Below are 17919 nucleotides of genomic sequence, written 5' to 3' on the forward strand. Positions count from 1 at the left end.
TGCCAGTCTACTTCAAATGTTTGAGTCTCCCCCCACTCAACAACCCCAGGATTTGGTAGTTTCTTGTGCCATCTTATAATTCTAGTTGAAGGCCCTCTTCCTCATTCTTACCCATTTCAAAGGGGCCCTGTGGTTTTCCGACCAGGCGAGGCACGATAGCACTCTTCAAGTATATGAAAGGTTGTCATGCAGAGGACGGCCAGGATCTCTTCTCGATCATGTTAGAATGCAGGATACGAAATGATGGGCTCAAGTTACAGGAAGCCAGATTCTGGCTGGACATCAGGAAAAACTTCCTGACTGTTAGAGCAGTACGACAACGGAACCAATGACCTAGGGAGGTGGTGGGCTCTCCCACACTAGAGACCTTCAAGAGGCAGCTGGATGGCCATCTGTCAGGGATGCTTTAATGTGGATTCCTGCACTGAGCAGGGGGTTGGACTGGATGGCCTTAGAGGACCCTTCCAACTCCGCTAGTCTATGATTTTATGACTGTTGTCCTTTTGCCCCTTCCAGATAACACTGGCTTCCCCCTGCTTACATGCCAAAGGAGGGCTCCTGTGCTTTTGAAGTTCCACACAAAAATCAAACATCCGACCCCCGCACTGCTGGGAGTATCTTATTACACAAACCAGTGACTTCTTAGACTAGTTTTCACACGTTGGGCTAAACGTCCACGTGGCCCTCTGCCCCACCCTTCCCATCTTCCCAGGGAGGAGTTGTACGGATGCTTTGCCATATACAGAAAGGCAAACAGAGCAGCTGGGAGTTTTGTAAGTCACGACGTCTCAAGCCGCTGTTCTGGAGAGCGGAGCGAGCCTCGCAGCTGGTTTATGCAACACGGCATGAATCATGCCATCAACAAGCTCAGGGCCTATTATTAGATTAGGAAACTGCAGCTTCGAGACAAGATTTGCTTATGAATATCGGTTATTTCTGCCACAGCTCTCAACGAGGAGACATTGGCGTAGACCGAGAAAATGAGAGGGGTCTTTGCTTCTCAGGATTTCCTCTGCTTCAGCTCCACTAACCTTCCAGTTCAGATCCCATTGATCCTTATCAATATTACTATCGGCCACTAATATCTACTTGCCGTGAAAAGCTGACGTTGCCCGCTTCAAATTTTGCTTGGGTGAACACGGAAGTCTTTGTGTGTATCTCACTGCCTGCCAAATACTGTTCAGGTGGTATCGTCGTTTTCCTTCTCTGCTACCATGTCTGGTGCGGAGAATGTAAACAGGGATACATTTTTCTCCCTCTCTCATAATGTTCTAACCCAAAGGGGTCATCCCTTGAAGCTGATGGGTGGGAGATTCGGGACAAATAAAAGGAAGGACTTCTTCACACAGCACATAATCAAACTATAGAATTCACTACTACAAGATGTAGTGATTTCCACCAATTTGGATGGCTTTAAAAGGGGGTTGGATAAATTCCTGGAGAAGGCTATCAATGGCTACTAGTCCTGGTGGCTATGGGCTACCTCCAGTATCAGAGACAGTATGCCTATGTACCCCAGTTGCTGGGGAACATGGGCGGGAGGGTGCTGTTGCAGCCATGTCCTACTTGTGGGTCCTTGGTCGACAGCTAGTTAGCCACTGTAGGCTGAATGCTGGACTAGATGGGCCTTGTTCTGATCCAGCATTAGGGCTCTTCTTAAATTCTTAACTCCCCAAGATGTCCTAGACTAGCCTTCCTCAACCTGGGGCGCTCCAGATGTGTTGGACTACAACTCCCAGAATGCCCCAGCCAGCTGGCTGGGGCATTCTGGGAGGTGCAGTCCAACACATCTGTAGCACCCCAGGTTGAGGAAGGCTGTCCTAGACTGTGCCTTTTACTTCTTCAGCACAAAGAATTGGACATCTCGGGACTCTCACAGATACTATCTTAAAACCATCGAAGTGCTGTTGACAACAGGTGGATTCATCCCAATAGGTGGGCTGTGCCTTCCCTTTGGCCTGCCTGGATCTATCGAACATAATAACACTTCCAGTTGCCTCTGGCTTACTAATCCAAGCAATGCAGCCATGGACGTCAGACGTTGAGCTGCAAGAGGCCAGGGTTTCTCGGCTAACATGCTGAGCAGGTTAGAGGCTCTTCCTATGGCTTTAAACATGTCAGTTCCTGCTGGGCTAAAGATTCATGGCCCCAGTGAGGTGAATGCAGAGGCACTTCTGCCCGTGTTACAGGGGCCAGGCTGTTCCAACGGAGCCGCTGAACCCCCACAAATGTCTTCCATCTGCTGCTCAGTGGCTGCAAAGCGATGACCCCTCTCTTTTGCATTAACAACACTAGATTGCATTTTAAGCCCTATCCTGCCTCCTGCTAGCATCATCCCCCCCCACACACACACAAAAGATAGCTAGGGGACCGTTTCCATTACTAAAGGATAACCCTATTTAGGTCAATTTCCGTAATTGTTTAATTTGGTTGTTTTGGTATAAAAGCAATTGGTTTCACAAATCAATCAATAAAGCCACAATAAGGGCGTTACACTGTAAGGTATCAGGAGATGTCTTGTCATCTTTCTATTGCCACGCCAATAAAGGTTTAAAATAGCAGAGAAATAGTTATTGAAGGCTACATAAAACATGCAGAGCTGTCTGCTTTATTGCCCGGCCCAATACAATAATTAAGTTTGACAGACAGCAGCCTTGGTGTTTTGCACCAAAGGAGCTGGAGGTGGCCCATCCGGGGGGCTTTGGCTACTGAGGAAGGAGTCTGCCAGACGCGTTCACCTCTTTCGATGGGCAGGGGAGCCGGAGTGCAAGCAATGCATGCAGGGGCTGGTTATCTGGTGCACAATGGCCATTCTTGACAATCTAAACACCCTCATACACAAGATCACACACGCTCCTTTCTGATGAACATGGAATAATTCACCACCCTGCGAATATTTGGCCCTGGTTAGGCCTCATCTAGATCAGCCTTCCTCAACCTGGGGCGCTCCAGATGTGTTGGACTGCACCTCCCAGAATGCCCCAGCCTGCTGGGGCATTCTGGAAGGTGCAGTCCAACACATCTGGAGCGCCCCAGGTTGAGGAAGGCTGATCTAGAGTATTGTGTCCAGTTCTGGGCTCCACACTTCAAGAAGGATGCAGAAAAGCTGGAGCGTGTTCAGAGGAGGGCAACCAGGATGATCAGGGGTCTGGAAACAAAGCCCTATGAAGAGAGACTGAAAGAACTGGGCATGTTTAGCCTGGAGAAGAGGAGATTGAGGGGAGACATGATAGCACTCTTCAAATACTTAAAAGGTTGTCACACAGAGGAGGGCCAGGATCTCTTCTCGATCCTCCCAGAGTGCAGGACACGGAATAATGGACTCAAGTTAAAGGAAGCCAGATTCCAGCTGGACATCAGGAAAAACGTCCTGTTAGAGCAGTGCGACAATGGAATCAGTTACCTAGGGAGGTTGTGGGCTCTCCCACACTAGAGGCCTTCAAGAGGTAGCTGGGCAACCATCTGTCAGGGATGCTTTAGGGTGGATTCCTGCATTGAGCAGGGGGTTGGACTCGATGGCCTTGTAGGCCCCTTCCAACTCTGCTATTCTATGATTCTATGAATGTCAACAGCGATCGCTTCATAAACAAGCCGGAGAGGAGACAAAGATTTCTGAGGCAGTGTTCCAGTAAGAGGAACCACCCGTCAAAACAAGCTCAAGCCAGCAAGAAACATTTTGCTAACAGCTTGCACGGAAGAGCAAATATTGAAGGGTTGACGGAATGAAGCATTTCCCATGTCCTCGTGGAGGCGAGTTTTTTGGCATGCAAGCGGGACAAATGCTTAGGAAAGGCAGGCCACGCGCGGAGAAAGTGAAGAGCAGGAAGAGAGCTCTGCAAGTCCGTGAAGGCCTCTCATTTGACCTCACCTGCTTATGACCCAGCCTCATCGCTGTGGGTTATGCTGACCAGATTAGATTGATTGGTGTGGTAACTCTCTGGTTCTTGACACTCAAGATGCCCAATCCCGAGGTCTGCTCTGCCAGGCAAAAGTGGAGAGGTTTAAGTACAAGAATCCTTGGTGCAAGTTGGTGAGTTCTGGTGTTGAACCAGTCTTACCCAGGGGGCGGGTGGAGGAAGCAGGATGCAAGAACAGAAATCCCTACACCAAACTGCTCTTTTCCAGGAAGCATTTGAGGCATCTCTGTAGTCCCAGTACCCCGTTGTTACTAAGACAAAGTACACGTAAATGAAATAACTGCTTATTCTTGGCCTGTTTGCTCCTACCTCCACCCCACCAGCCCCAGCCCCAGCATTTCCTCCATCGTTTCTTTGGGTCTATTTTTGATTGAAAGCCCCTTGCAGGTAGGCACATGGCAAACCTGTTCTTTTTAAAGCACCATGTACTTAAGAGGTCAAAGCAATCCAAAGTTAAAGGAAGCCGGATTCCAGCTGGACATCAGGAAAAACTTCCTGACTGTTAGAGCAGTACGACAATGAATCAGTTACCTAGGGAGGTTGTGGTCTCTCCCACACTAGAGGCATTCAAGAGGCAGCTGGACAACCCTCTGTCAGGGATGCTTTAAAGTGGATTCCTGCATTGAGCAGGGGGTTGGACTCGATGGCCTTGTAGGCCCCTTCCAGCTCTGCTATTCTATGATTCAAGTCACCCCACCACCAAGCCCTTTCTTCCACTCCAGGACTGGTATAAATGTTTGCAGCTGTGAAAGCGGAGTATCGATCTGACTTTTAATCAAGTAACCACACACACACACAAATTGTATAGAACCAAACCTTGTAAGTACAGGTGCCAAGAACCCAAATGGGCGACAGTTAAGTTTACTAGGAAAAAGAGATTTGAGGAGCTCTGTAGGTCCTCGAGCTACTAGAGGTAAAGATCAGCCATAGCTTTGTGCATTTCTTTACCCCAAAGGAAAAAGAGGGGAGACGGTACAAAACGAACAAAGAAAGGCAAAACCTCTTAGGTGCAGAAAAATGTGCCTTCATTTACACAGTGGTTTTATTTAACCCAATAACCTGCTGAGTCCTGACCATCTGGGGTGGGATTCTGAATCCGGAAGAAGGGAGGCCACCACAATCCAAATTAGTACACTGTGCCACAAGCACAAAAGAATAATTAGGAACACCACAGCCCGGACATCCCAAGTTACAAAACGTGCATGTATGAAGCATTTTATCAAGGAATTCAGCATCTGTAAAACTATTCTCTCCCCGCGCCCCATGCCCATGTACCCTTTTTACAGTCAGGAGTTCACTGGTGAAATTTAATTTCCTAAATAAGAAGAGCCATGATCAGACTGAGCAATGGGTTCACACAGCGGCCAACCAGTTGTCAACCGGGAACTCACAAGTAGGACACGGCTGCAACAATGCTCCCCAGCATTGCCCATGCTCCCCAGCAACTGATGTACATAGCACACTGCCTCTGAACCTGGAGGCAGCACGTAGCCATCAGGACTAGTAGCCATCGATAGCCTCCTCCCCCAGGAATGTGCCTACCGCCCTTCTGTTGTTTTCTCTTAACCTCACACAAGTAAAAGGTTAAACGCCAAGACCCTGATAAAATAACGGCACGGTAGCTGGACCACCTTTTAAAATAACAAGGGAGGCCGGGCGGTTCCTCCCCGTCCATTCCATCTTGGCTGCGACAAGGTTTGTTGGTTCTCAGTGTTCAAATTACTTCCACCTCCTAGTACTCGGAGAACCAACAAGCCTTTGAAGGAGAGGAGAGGAGAGGAGAGAGCACATCCCTGAAAGGCAGCAGGTGAGTGGATTTAAGGGAGCAATTCGGCCGAAAAGCGCACGTTGTTGTTTTTCGTCCGGGAGAGGCATTGTGTGCCTTTTGCTTTTTTTGAAACGCACACACACATGCCTTGACATCAATGTGGCTTCCAGAAGGCTTGACCTGAGGCTGCCTCTTGGGCAGGCACCAGGCAGCGTGAGCGGGAGGGCAGGAGCCAGCGACGAGGGCATTGCTGGGCCGCGGCTCCTTTGGGTAAATAGAGGGTTGCGTCATTGCACTTTGCCTTGTGACCAGGCAGCCGGGAGGAATGTGAGGAAACTTTGCCAGGCAGCTCATTGACTTGGAGTTGGTTTTGGCTCGGTCCCAGTCCCGGCCTCAATCAGCATTCAGAAGAGCTCTTGTTTTCTTTTGCATTCCCATCAGAGGGCAGAAAGGCAAGCCCTGCAAAGGCTTCGGCTAGCCCCAGGATTCTCTCTGTCCACACGCAGGGCCTGGCTGCTTCTGTCTAGAGCCGATGCTGATGTCCCCCCCCCCCCCGTGACGTTTTCCACGGGGGACGATCTGGTGGTGCAGCAGCCAGGAAAGAGGGAGCTCAGCCAACTGCCTCCTCGCATTAATCTTCATGCTGTTAAGAAGTCTTGCTCGAGAAAGAGAAGGAAGAAAAAAGCTAGTTTGGGGGCCTTTCACTGCTGGTAACTCCACCAGAGATCACCTCCCCCACTTTTAAATCCTCACCTGCTGTCAAATGTTGAATGCAATGTCATTGGGGGCAAGGGCATTTCTTCCTCTTCCTCCTAATTTTATTCACCAAAGCACAATAAAAATTGATGGTGCTGTATACATTTAACCATTATGCACAACTTTAGACAATCACTCTTACGCATTATTATCATTCCACCTGATAGAAGTGTACATTTATCTGACCCATTCTTTTAAAGAAAATAATATAAAACAAAAGGGGGGGACACATAGAGTTGCCACACTAATGCATGTTAAGTATAAAGAACAAAAGTTCCCTCCGCTCCAACTCATCCTTTCCTTCACCACTTGATGTGACCCACGTGGTGCCAGGATCCACCCCCCTTGGTACTGACAGGGAGAGAACATGCAATTCAGCCCTGCTGGCCGCTTATCAAAAATGTGCTTGTTTTCGAGAATCCACCAAGCCGGGGGGGGGGGGGGGGGCGGTAGGAAGGTTTTGGACTTTGAACTGGCACAAGGATAAATAAATAGCTGATAAAAAGAAGGAGGTTCAGGAGTCAAACAGGGCTTTGAAGTGCACTGAGGCCATGAGCTACGAGGAACAGGGTGAGGAGGAACAACAACATTTTACATCAGGGTAATCATAATATTTTGTAACCTGCAGGAGGAGGAGATAAATTTTTCCTTAGCCACAGAGTTCCTTGCTTTGTTTCTGGGAGCCACAAAGCCAAAATATCTTGGGAAATGGCTGAAGCATCCTGGCTTTACCCAAAGCATCCTGGGAATGTCAGCATCAATGGCGGTGAGGGTGGTATGAGAACTGGCAGAGATGCATGAACCCTTTCCCAACCTTCAGCTCCGGTTGTTGTTTATTCGTTCAGTTGCTTCCGACTCTTCGTGACTTCATGGACCAGCCCACGCCGGAGCTTTCTGTCGGCTGTCGCCACCCCTAGCTCCCCCAAGGTCAAGTCTGTCACCTCCAGAATATCATCCATCCATCTTGCCCTTGGTCGGCCCCTCTTCCTTTTACCTTTCACTTTCCCTAGCATCAGCCTCTTCTCCAGGGTATCCTGTCTTCTCATTATGTGGCCAAAGTACTTCAGTTTTGTCTTTAACACCATTCCCTCAAGTGAGCAGTCTGGCTTTATTTCCTGGAGTATGGACTGGTTTGATCTTCTTGCAGTCCAAGGCACTCTCAGTATTTTCCTCCAACACCACAGTTCAAAAGCATCTATCTTCCTTCGCTCAGCTTTCCTTATGGTCCAGCTCTCGCAGCCATAGGTTACTACGGGGAATACCATTGCTTTAACTATGCGGACCTTTGTTGTCAGTGTGGTGTCTCTGCTCTTAACTATTTTATCAAGATTTGTCATTGTCATAAACCCTTCCTACGAGAACACGGGTGGGGAGGAATCCACATTTCTCCTGACACGGAACTTAGTGTCTATGTGAGAATACACAACGTACAAACCAGCATTCAGAAATGGGGTGGAGCTACATTAGTTGAGTCCAGCCTCTTCAATACAATAAATACGAGCATAAAATAATGGCGACATACCAATGGCCAAGTGGGAATTTACCACGATATGCATGGAATTATTTGGCAAGGTGGTTCTTTAAACCCAAATCATCATCCAAAACTCCTGCAGGGCTGGGAGCGTTGTGGTCAGAGGGCACGGAATCATTAAAGAACAGCCGGAACACCCATAGAGGTAAGTTGATATATTTAAAGTTATTTACAGTGCAATCCTATCCATGTCTATTCAGAAATGTCCCACTGACTTCAATGGGACTTCCTCCCAGGCAAGCAGGTGTAAGAGTGCTGCCTTAATTGAATTAAATAGTAAGGCCATTTTATTTGGTAAACATTTCTTAAAAATAAAGCACCTCTAATGTTTAATGAGCCCACTGAGTAATTGGGTAGAATCCAATTGGGGGGAGTAGGAGAAGGAGAAGGAGGAGAAGTTCATTCAGAATGCATTTTGTCAAATTTCAAAAGAACCTGTTTCCTTGACAACGTCTGTAATCCTTGCTCTGGCAGGTGGGCCCTTCGGTTGAAGGTTGGGGGAGAAGAAAAGTAAGATATAGTAAGAAACGAATAATCTGGTTCAACCAGCAGATTGAAGGATGCTTCCTGGGCATCCAGTGTCTTGAATTCTGTCCCCTTTGACATTCCAAAGAGGAAAATGGGCTCACGTTCTACAAAGTGTTTATCTGGCAGTCCTAATGCTAACCCTGTTTATTGTCTCTCCAGTCACAAAAGTAATGTAAAACCAAATAGGCCTAAAACCCATTTTACAGATGAAGTACTGAGGCCAAGAGAGAAACCTGCCGACAGCCAAAGTCTGAGCCTTGGGGCCAAGTAGCCAGCCAGAAAGCAGGAAATTGGCTGCAGGAGGCTGCCCTACAATGCTCCCTTGGAGTAAAAGCTGTTTGAAGTGTCAGTCACCAGGTTTGGAAGCTGGAATGGCAATATGGCTAAAAATGCACGCTGTGAATCCACAGGTCTCCAGTTTAAATTTTGCCTCTGCAGTGAGTACACTAGGCTGGGTTTAGGGCAATCCACTGTGTCAGCAAACCCCCTGTATTAGGGGGATAACTGTGGCCCACACCTCACAGGGCTATTGCAAGGTGTTCTGGATCCACGAGCACTTGAAACGTCCGGGAGACTCAGGATTATTGCCGTCGCTGGGTCAAAGCGGCTCCCACAACTTCCGGTCCAAGTTATGTTCATGCACAGAAAGGAACTTGGATCGTGAAGAGCTGGGTAAAAGGATCCATCCAACGCAAGGAGCTCAGTAAACGGTCCTGACTGAATATGTGCTGATTTCCTTTGGTCCCTCTGGAAACATTCCCCAGTGGGAAATTTATTCATGCCCTGGCCGGCTGGCCGGCCCCTGGTGTGCGGTGCAGCCGCTACATGAAAGGCTGCCGAGAGGTTTATGAATTATTCACGCTAATCAAAGTGCTGCTGTAATGGTAATTGTGGGGGGGGAGAGAGAGAGGGGGGGTGGAGGGAGCACACAGGGGCAGCGGCATTGCCTCCTGCTCAAGGTGATTGCAGGCCAAGCACCGAGGAGCGCTGAACAGTGTCTCTCCTTGGAGCCGTTGCCGTGACAACACATCTGCCTAGGTGATTGCTACTTGTTGAAAGTTTGAGATGAATGAGCAGCCGGAAAAACGGTGCTGGGAAGGAGAACTGGCGGACTTAACCCTTCCCACACTCGACAAAGCCATGCAAAGGGCCTCTTATCACGCCACTCTCGCCAAAGGGCACTTCTCAAACCTCCAAGCGCTGCTTTGCTGCTGCAAACCGAAAAGCCCTGCATAAAACGCAGGACCGTTACCTGCAGCATCTCCATCCAGGGACCCATCAGCCACAGAACGGCCGGAGCCAGTATTCTGTGCCTTGCCAAAGCCAGAGGTGTGCGTATGTGTGTGTGTCCAGTTTTGGATGCCCAAACATGTGGCAGTATGGAGTCTAAAACTCCAAGCTCAAATCCCAAGAGCCGAAGGAGTCAGGCATTGTTTTGTACATTGGTTTAGTCTTGCTTACATTTATTCTAGGTTACCGAAAAACTGGACCAGGAAAGAGAGCAGGAGCAAGCAAGAGAGCTCTTATCAGAGGGCTGAAACAGAGACACACAAACAGATTCACCGTCATTGAATGTGGAGATAGATGAGATTCCATGTTTGTACAGGAAGTCTATGGGCAAATGGGATGGAGCCCTTGGAAACATAACTTCCCTGCTCAAAACTTTCCACAGCACCAGTGAGCAGGTTCTGCGTCACTTTGCCCACCCACCCCCTTCTGCTCATTTGAATTCCTACTCCAACGTACAGGACGTTTTGGGGGTTTAAAATAAAAAAGACCTGCGGGGCAAAAAGAGGCATCTGGTCTGTGTAGCGTTCTTGCTGAAAGGGTAATGCATACTCTGGTGATTTCAGTGCATGGTATTATTTACCCGGCTGACGTCATCGGCAGCTCATTCTCTGCTTCCATTCTCTCTAGAAGCCTCCAGGATATGAGGCACCTGATCATTTTACTGGCTTGAAAATGCTAGCTAACCCTTTACAGTGCACAGCGCACGACGCAGAGAGAGAGAGAGAGAGAGAGAAAATAAAAGCGTCATCCTGGATGGTTTGGAGACGCAAATACCCTTTGCAGTTTTAACAACTTATGCAATTCTACTTGTTGCAAAAAAACCCAGCAGCAGATGGGTTCTTGCCCAAAAGATAGGTTGCTGTCATTTCTGTTCAATATTTTTAGATTAATGTAAGACATCCTACAAGCATTTTCTGGAAATCCCAAATAAGTCACTTTTCTAACATAGGATGAAAATACAAACTTCAGACGATCAGGCCATTAGGACAGTGTGTTCAGAAAAAGGAACACAAATCGATTTACCTTAAATGCTCTAGTTTCAAACTAACATCTGCTGCAGAATTTTCATACTGAGAAACCTTTCCAAAGAACAGGCTGTCAGGATATAATGGAAAATGATGTGAGATACACCATCTTTTCTTTTGCAGGAAGCGACTGAATAGGATTGTGTAGATAGCTCCATATTTATTGAGCCATGTTTACTCCGTACTTGTTATTGTTAGCAACGTGTGCGCTGTTTTTAGGTGCTATGAAGAATCTTTAAGACTTTAATTTCAGGTGAGAAAATTAGTTACAACCCAGGCTTGAATGAGGAATGCAGGAAAGCCCTATGAAGAGGGACAGAAAGAACTGGGCATGTTTAGCCTGGAGAAGAGGAGATGGAGGGGAGACATGAGAATACTCTTCAAATACTTAAAAGGTTGTGACACAGAGGAGGGCCAGGATCTCTTCTCGATCCTCCCAGAGTGCAGGACACGGAATAACGGGCTCAAGTTAAAGGAAGCCAGATTCCGCCTGGACATCAGGAAAAACTTCTTGACTGTTAGAGCAGTACGACAATGGAACCAGTGACCTTGGGAGGTTGTGGGCTCTCCCACACTAGAGGCATTTAAGAGGCAGCTGGACAACCATCTGTCAGGGATGCTTTAGGGTGGATTCCTGCATTGAGCAGGGGGTTGGACTCAATGGCCTTATAGGCCCCTTCCAACTCTACAATTTTATGGTTCTATAAAAACAGCAGGCTGAGGGTCCTGCTAGCAAAACCCTCCTCCATATCCTCTTAAGGGATAGAGCTGTGAATGGGTAGAACACCACATCAAGCCCAGTCTCTGGAATGAAGTTAAAATGGGACAAGTGTGTGCGTATATGTGTGTGTGATCTGTCCCATTGGCAAAAGCAGGATACTTTTAAGTAATTCTGGCACAAAATTTCTCTGGGCAAAAGTTGTTTGAGGAAGGAGAGCATGATCTCCCTCCAGCTCCAGAGAAAAATCAATAACGTATTATATTTATTATAGTTCTATACTGCCCAATATCTGAAGCTCTCTAGGTGGATATCCCCACATTTGCAACTCTTTTGGTAGGAGGATACCCTGTGAGTGACACACAGCAATCTTAAAAATGAAGTATTTCTCCTTTCCTGTTATAATTGATGAACTGTGGAACTCCCTGCTATAGGAGACAGTGAATATTTGCATTGAAGTAGGACTGATATTTGGACAGAGGAACATTTATCAGTAGCTTGCAAGCCCAGCATGTTATGATTACTGACTTATAGGATTGAAAGAGCTGGTGGAAGGTACCCAAAGAACATCTTCCTTTTGGTTCACTCATGGCTGATTTAGCCTGCTGTAGGATGACTTCCTGGACACATTATTAATGCTTCCTTCCTTGCTCATACCATTCTTTCCATTTCTTAAACCATTTTCTTTCATCACAGTACATGGAGACACTACATTTTATGTAACTGCACTCAGATGCTGTTGCTTATCAGGTATCTCAAAATTTACTAGACACATCTTCTGATTAGTGTACGGCTTCTCTATAAATCCCGGCTCTGTATTGCATTGAAAAGCCTGAATAAAATTACCTTTCCATAATTAATCTGTGAATCAATTTGCAATCCCAGTGTATCAAGTGAATTGAATTATTCATATTCTAACAGGGGGCAGGTACAAATAAAGGAGCATCAATCCAATGTGCAAACTCATATTTTGCAAAAATCCGTATCTTCCTCCTGGTGACAATATGACATGAATTACACAACTGTGCAGCTTAATTCTTTGTTGAAGAACCTTGGTAAGAACGCGGGTTGTTCTTCATGGAAGTTGCACATCCCAGCCAATGGTGGCATTGGAGTGAAAATCTTGAGGGAATGAAGGACAACATGCTTTTCTGGGGGAAGGTAGGTGAGCTCTGCCCCACACATTTCGTTTCTGGAAGAGAAATAATGTATTTCACCTTAACACTCCCATTCTAAACCTAAGAGGTGGGTTGGAAGAGCTTCTGGTCAGAGTTTTCACTTCACTGCCACGATCATCCAGTACGGTCGACGCAACCAGTCATCCCTGCAACACATGCCCAATTTTGTTCTTTTGGAGTGGGAAGAGGTGAATTCCTGGCTTTGCTCAATCACAGCGACTTCGCAAAACAGTCCCAAGAGGAAGAAGGTGACTCTACACTGGGAACAAGGGGGATGCAGGCACCGAGAGAAGCTGGGACCCTCAAGATACGTTGGGCTACAACTCCCATGACCCCCCCCCCAGCTATCTATACTGGCTGGGGGATTATGGGAGTTGTAGTCCAACTCAGCTGGAGCAGACACATCCGAAGTTGCTGGAGTTGTGGGACCAGTGTGTGAGTGTAAACCCTTCCCATGGCCAGTTTCCAGAGACCAAAGTGACTTGCGAAAGCATTTCTGTGAAGGAAGCCCCACAAGAATTATTTCCCTGGATCTGTAAGCACAGGCGCCTTTGCTAACAGCCAGCAGTCGTCGTATGCTCAGAGGAAAGCCTGCCAAACATGGAGGATGGCCACTTCAGCGCACCAAAAACTTAAAAAGCGGAAGGTCCATGTTCTTTATTTTGCATGAATACACTGTAATCGCTTGTACAGAGTCCAGCATACCAACTGCATGTAAAATACTACAGATGGGGGCACCAAAATCGGCGCTCACAAAACTAGTGCATTTCTCCCAAAGCGAAGACTAAACCCTTTTAACTCTTTTTAAAAAAATACATTAAAGAACGTACCACACACACACGTATTGCACTTTTCTCCATGTGAAAATTTTTGTTTTAACCCCAGGTACATCTCACCAAAGTCTCTTCAAAGGAACTTGCATTAAAACTAATAAAGCTAGTAGTTGCTATACAGTAGGAGACACAAACCTTCTAACAACAGACACAGCAGACTCGACAGAAGCGGCTGTTTTGAAGTAGCACTAACACAAAGGGGGAGGCAGTGCTCTAGGGGTGCGTGTGAGTGTGGTGGAAGGAAAATGGGTGCTCCTCGGTTATGGTAATAGAAACGACACCAAATGTTCAGAGACACGGGCTGGGAAGTGGCAGGAGGAAAGGAGGGAGAGAGACGTCGGGTCTAGTTTTACATTCAGAGCTTCCGGCCCCATAAGCAGAGGTACGAAGCGATTGCCTACGGAAGGGATGCTTAGACTCTCTCTGCCCCTAGATACCTGCCTGTAGCCACCTCCGACAGTTGGGCTACAAGCTGTGCTCTGGGAGAGCTGCATGAAGCTAAGGTGCACCAGGCCCTCGGCAGCTCTGCGAGGCCTAGTTCCCTGGTCTTCAGTAGTCCTTGGCAAGTCCACACAAGCGGAGATGCAAACAGGCTGCAGCCTGCCTCCAAGCACCCGCGGAATGACCTCCTGCAAAGAGATGCCTGCTTCCAGCCAAGGAGGACCATCAACGCAAGGGGAAGAGTTTGGAAACCCACAGAAAATTGCTTTAGGGAGCCATGCTATGGGGCCCCTGGACAGCATCTGACGGGCCACAGGGTACTTCAGATTCTCAGCTTTGAGGATGGAGGAGGGAATCAGACCTCCCGGCCCCCTCCTCCTTGCAGCCAGCGTGGAAAGAATTGCTCCGGCTGCTCTCCCAGGTTGGGAACTCAACCTTGGAGGACAAGGGGGCATTTCAGTGGGCAGGCAGGGGAGGAAACTGGAGAGGCTGGGATGCGAGCTATCCTGTCACTCTTCCAGCCTCCTTCCCCTCCCTTCTGAAACGCCTTTGCTAGACAGGCAAAAAAGCCCATCTAGCGATCAAGGCAAGGTGGGGACGGGGACAGGGAGGTGAAAATCGCCTCCATAGCTCCTCCTGGTCTGCATAGGATGACCGTACCCCAACACAATAGGATTGCACCCTTAAGAGACTCAGTAGAGGTAGGCAACGTATGGCCTACAGTTTCTGTCCAACTCACTGAGGTTTTGGTTCACACAAACCAGTGTGTAGCGATGTCCTGGGTGAAAAGCCTTGGTGGGCTGGCTGTGGCCCAAGGGCTTTATGTTGCCTACCCCGGTTTAGAGAACCCCTCCTCCACGAAGCACAGAGGAGAGATGTGGCTGGCTTCTCTCCTCCCCCTGGAATAAAATTAGGGCTTAGCAGAAGGGTGGACAGGTCTCCAGGGCCTGCGGGGTTTCCTCTTGCTGCTTACAAGGAAATAAGGCTGTTTGCATCAGCTTGGCTGACATCTCCCCAAGCCCATCTGAAGTGCAGGGGGTGAAACAGGAATGATTTTTCTTCGGAGAAAAGCACTGCAGTTGTTTAAGAGGGCGACAAAAGGTTGTTCCTCCTGGCAAAGGAAATCTGGGACTGCAAAGTCCTGCTCCGAAGAAAACGGGCCATCCGCAGGAAGGAATTCCACAAGGGAAGAAGTCAGCGTCAGCACTGCGTGGGGGGAATGCGGTGGCACACATGCTAAAGTAGGTCGGGGTGGGAAGGGAAAGGAAGAAGTCCCCCCCCCCCCACTAAGATAAGGCCCAGTTATCATCTTGGCTGGGCCGCTTCAGGCCACAGGTGGGATGCTCCTCCATACCAATTTGGGATGAACAGGAAGTTCTCAGCAGAGACGTATTGGATGCCAAATTTGGGAAGCCGACCTAGACATCATCTCAGCAATGCTGATGTTTGTGGGGAGGGGGATTGGGGGAGGGAATAACCTCGGTGGTGACGTGTGTGTTTCTCTTCTTCTTTAAAACGTTTAAATGCGTATAGAACCAGCAGCACCAGCCCTCCTGCCGGCCACCTCGTGGGGTCTCTCTCTCCCCACCCACCCCGGAATGACACAGACACGCCACCGTCCCACCTGCAGTCTGAAGCGTGACAGCCCAGGCATGGATCAAGCCCATCAGTGAGAAGAACTGGGTCGAAGATGGCCTTAAGTCAGATCACCTTTGCTAGTCCATTGTTCTTTGTGCTTAAACAAATCTATGTTGTGCTTAAACCTTTTATCTGCTCCCACCAGGATGTTCGAGAACACCAGCGCCTTTTCCTCAACGTGGTCATTTTTTTTTAAAAAAAAAAAAAACAACTCTTATGTGACAGTTTTGAGAAATTCTCTATATCCTTCCTATGGATTTGAGGCCGGTATGTCACATCCCAAAGGTCTCGGCCAAACGCTTGGTAGAGCAGATGCCTGTTGATACTGCTTAAGAAATCAACAGTTATTGATCCTAAATATTGCTGTAATACTTTTTTTTTTTTTAACATTTCAGATATATAGATGAACAAGTCATAAACACTCCAAGAAAATGTTAAAACCTGCATTCCACATGGTGGAACTTGGGCTCTGAAGGGACTTTGGTGTCAGCACAGACATCAATGGGGTATTTTCTACTTCAGAGAGAGAGAGAGAGAGAGAGAGAGAGAGAGAAAGAAAAGGAGTCTCAAAAAGAACCCAGAAAAGGCACAGCACTATCACTTCACATGGGTTTTCTGATAAACTCATCTTGTTTTGTCCTTAAAACGCTACATCCCTAAATAATTGTCCAAATATACAAAGCCTAAGAAATCACCAGCAATGCACACTGTAAAGTCCAGTTGCTTCTTTCAAAACAGAAAAGCAACCAAGGGCAGCTTATAACAACTTCTCCAGTGATCAGCTTCTCCCCAAGCTTCCATGAGAGGCACCACAGAGTTGCCTTCGCACCCCTACGGTCTTTCCCCAGGCCATTCGCCCCCCCCCCCCTCACCCTTGCATTCTCTGTTCACTGATCTTTGGAGGACCTCCCAGCACACTCAGTTCCATGGAAATCCTGGACATTAGCTTCATCTTTCGTTCAAGATAGATATATGGACCCTTTCATCAAAGATCCAGGAAGTTGTCGTGGTGCGTATAAAGACTGGGGGATGTCCTGGCAAGAGTCACCAGCCAACAGAAAGAAGTGGAGACAGAGAGGGGTGCGGGGTGTCCTCTTGAGGGTCGTCTGCAGTCTAGCTCAACGTCAGCAGTTCAGAGGCAGGTAACGTTCCGGATTTGGTCTAATGTCAAACCAAAACGGTGCCAAGTTCCAATGAAAAATGTATTGCTTTTATTGCCAAGAAATATGGTCTGTCCCATATTCACTCTTCTTCCTGAATTCTGCCAGGCTTCCTCTGACAGGGGTGACATGGTTAGCAGAATACCAACGATTCTGGAAGGCTGACCCACCCTTCCTTCCTTCCTTCCTTCCTTCCGGCTGTCGGTCTGTCCTTCTTTCCGTCCTTCCTTCCTCAAAGTGTTGCCTCTTTCCCTTCAAAGTTTATTCCTTCTTTCATTGAAAGTGCAGTATTCATCTCCAACCCACTGCCAGCAAGCTTTCTCACAGAGCGATATTCAGTCATTCCCTGCTAGTACCAACTAGGTGGGTTTGTATATTCATCCATTAAAGTTTCAAGGGTTGGTAATAAGCCATGAATTTTAGGGATAGGATGTTAAATGGAAATCCACACGCCTTTGATGTCCTTCACTTCGACCAACCAACCAACCAGCCTTCCGCCCAGAACGCTCCCACGCCTGCTAGTTCACCAAGACATAGCCGCCATGCTGGGGGTCAACGGTTTCCATCATTTCACAATCAAAGAGCCCCGGCAACTCCACCAGGCCTAAGGCCTCGTAGCCGGACTGGGACCCAGGAGGTTCGGAGCTCCTCCGGTGGTCGGCCGCTGCTACGCTGCCGTGCTGCGCTGGGTCCAGGGGATACTGATGCTGACTGGCATAGTCCGGTTCAGGCGGGCCGCCGACAGGCAGTTCGCAAGTCTGATAGGGATACTGCTGCTGCTGCTGCTGGATCCCGGGCATCTGCGACGGCAGCCGAGGCGGGCTGTGGATGGCAGGCGAGGAGGGCTGGTCCAGTTGCAGCTTTTGATACTGACTAAGGAAAGGGTCGTATTGCATCTGTTCCGCAGCGGGCTCCATGACGGGGCTCAGGGGCTGCACCAAGCTGAACGGCGGAGGGGGCGGCTGGGGCGGCGGCGGCTGGTGCTGCTGCTCTTCGTGACAGGGGAGGGGGAGCTGGCTGGACCTGGGGTACGTGCTCTCCGCGATTTGCATCTGGTTGAAGTACGCTTGCAGCTGGGACTGCTTCTGGAGAAACAGCCGCTTCTGGTGTAGCCTGAATCAGGGGAGAGACCCAGA

At 48.3% G+C, this 17919-nt stretch overlaps 2 protein-coding genes across 2 annotated transcripts in view; both read right to left on the reverse strand.

Annotated features, from left to right (window-relative positions):
* The window catches only part of DIXDC1 (DIX domain containing 1), a 309778-nt gene that overhangs the window by 158727 nt on the left and 133132 nt on the right, over positions 1-17919 (reverse strand). The gene's annotated exons all lie outside the window — the stretch shown is intronic.
* The window catches only part of SIK2 (salt inducible kinase 2), a 74186-nt gene continuing 69620 nt past the window's right edge, over positions 13354-17919 (reverse strand). The window contains exon 15 of the mRNA XM_063139311.1: positions 13354-17896. Coding sequence (XP_062995381.1) covers positions 17302-17896 — 595 coding nt within the window. The 3' untranslated portion in view covers positions 13354-17301. The remainder of the gene's footprint in view (positions 17897-17919) is intronic.

Source organism: Elgaria multicarinata, chromosome 12 (genome assembly GCF_023053635.1).
Source record: "Elgaria multicarinata webbii isolate HBS135686 ecotype San Diego chromosome 12, rElgMul1.1.pri, whole genome shotgun sequence".
In the NCBI taxonomy this organism is placed as follows: Eukaryota; Metazoa; Chordata; class Lepidosauria; order Squamata; family Anguidae; genus Elgaria; species Elgaria multicarinata.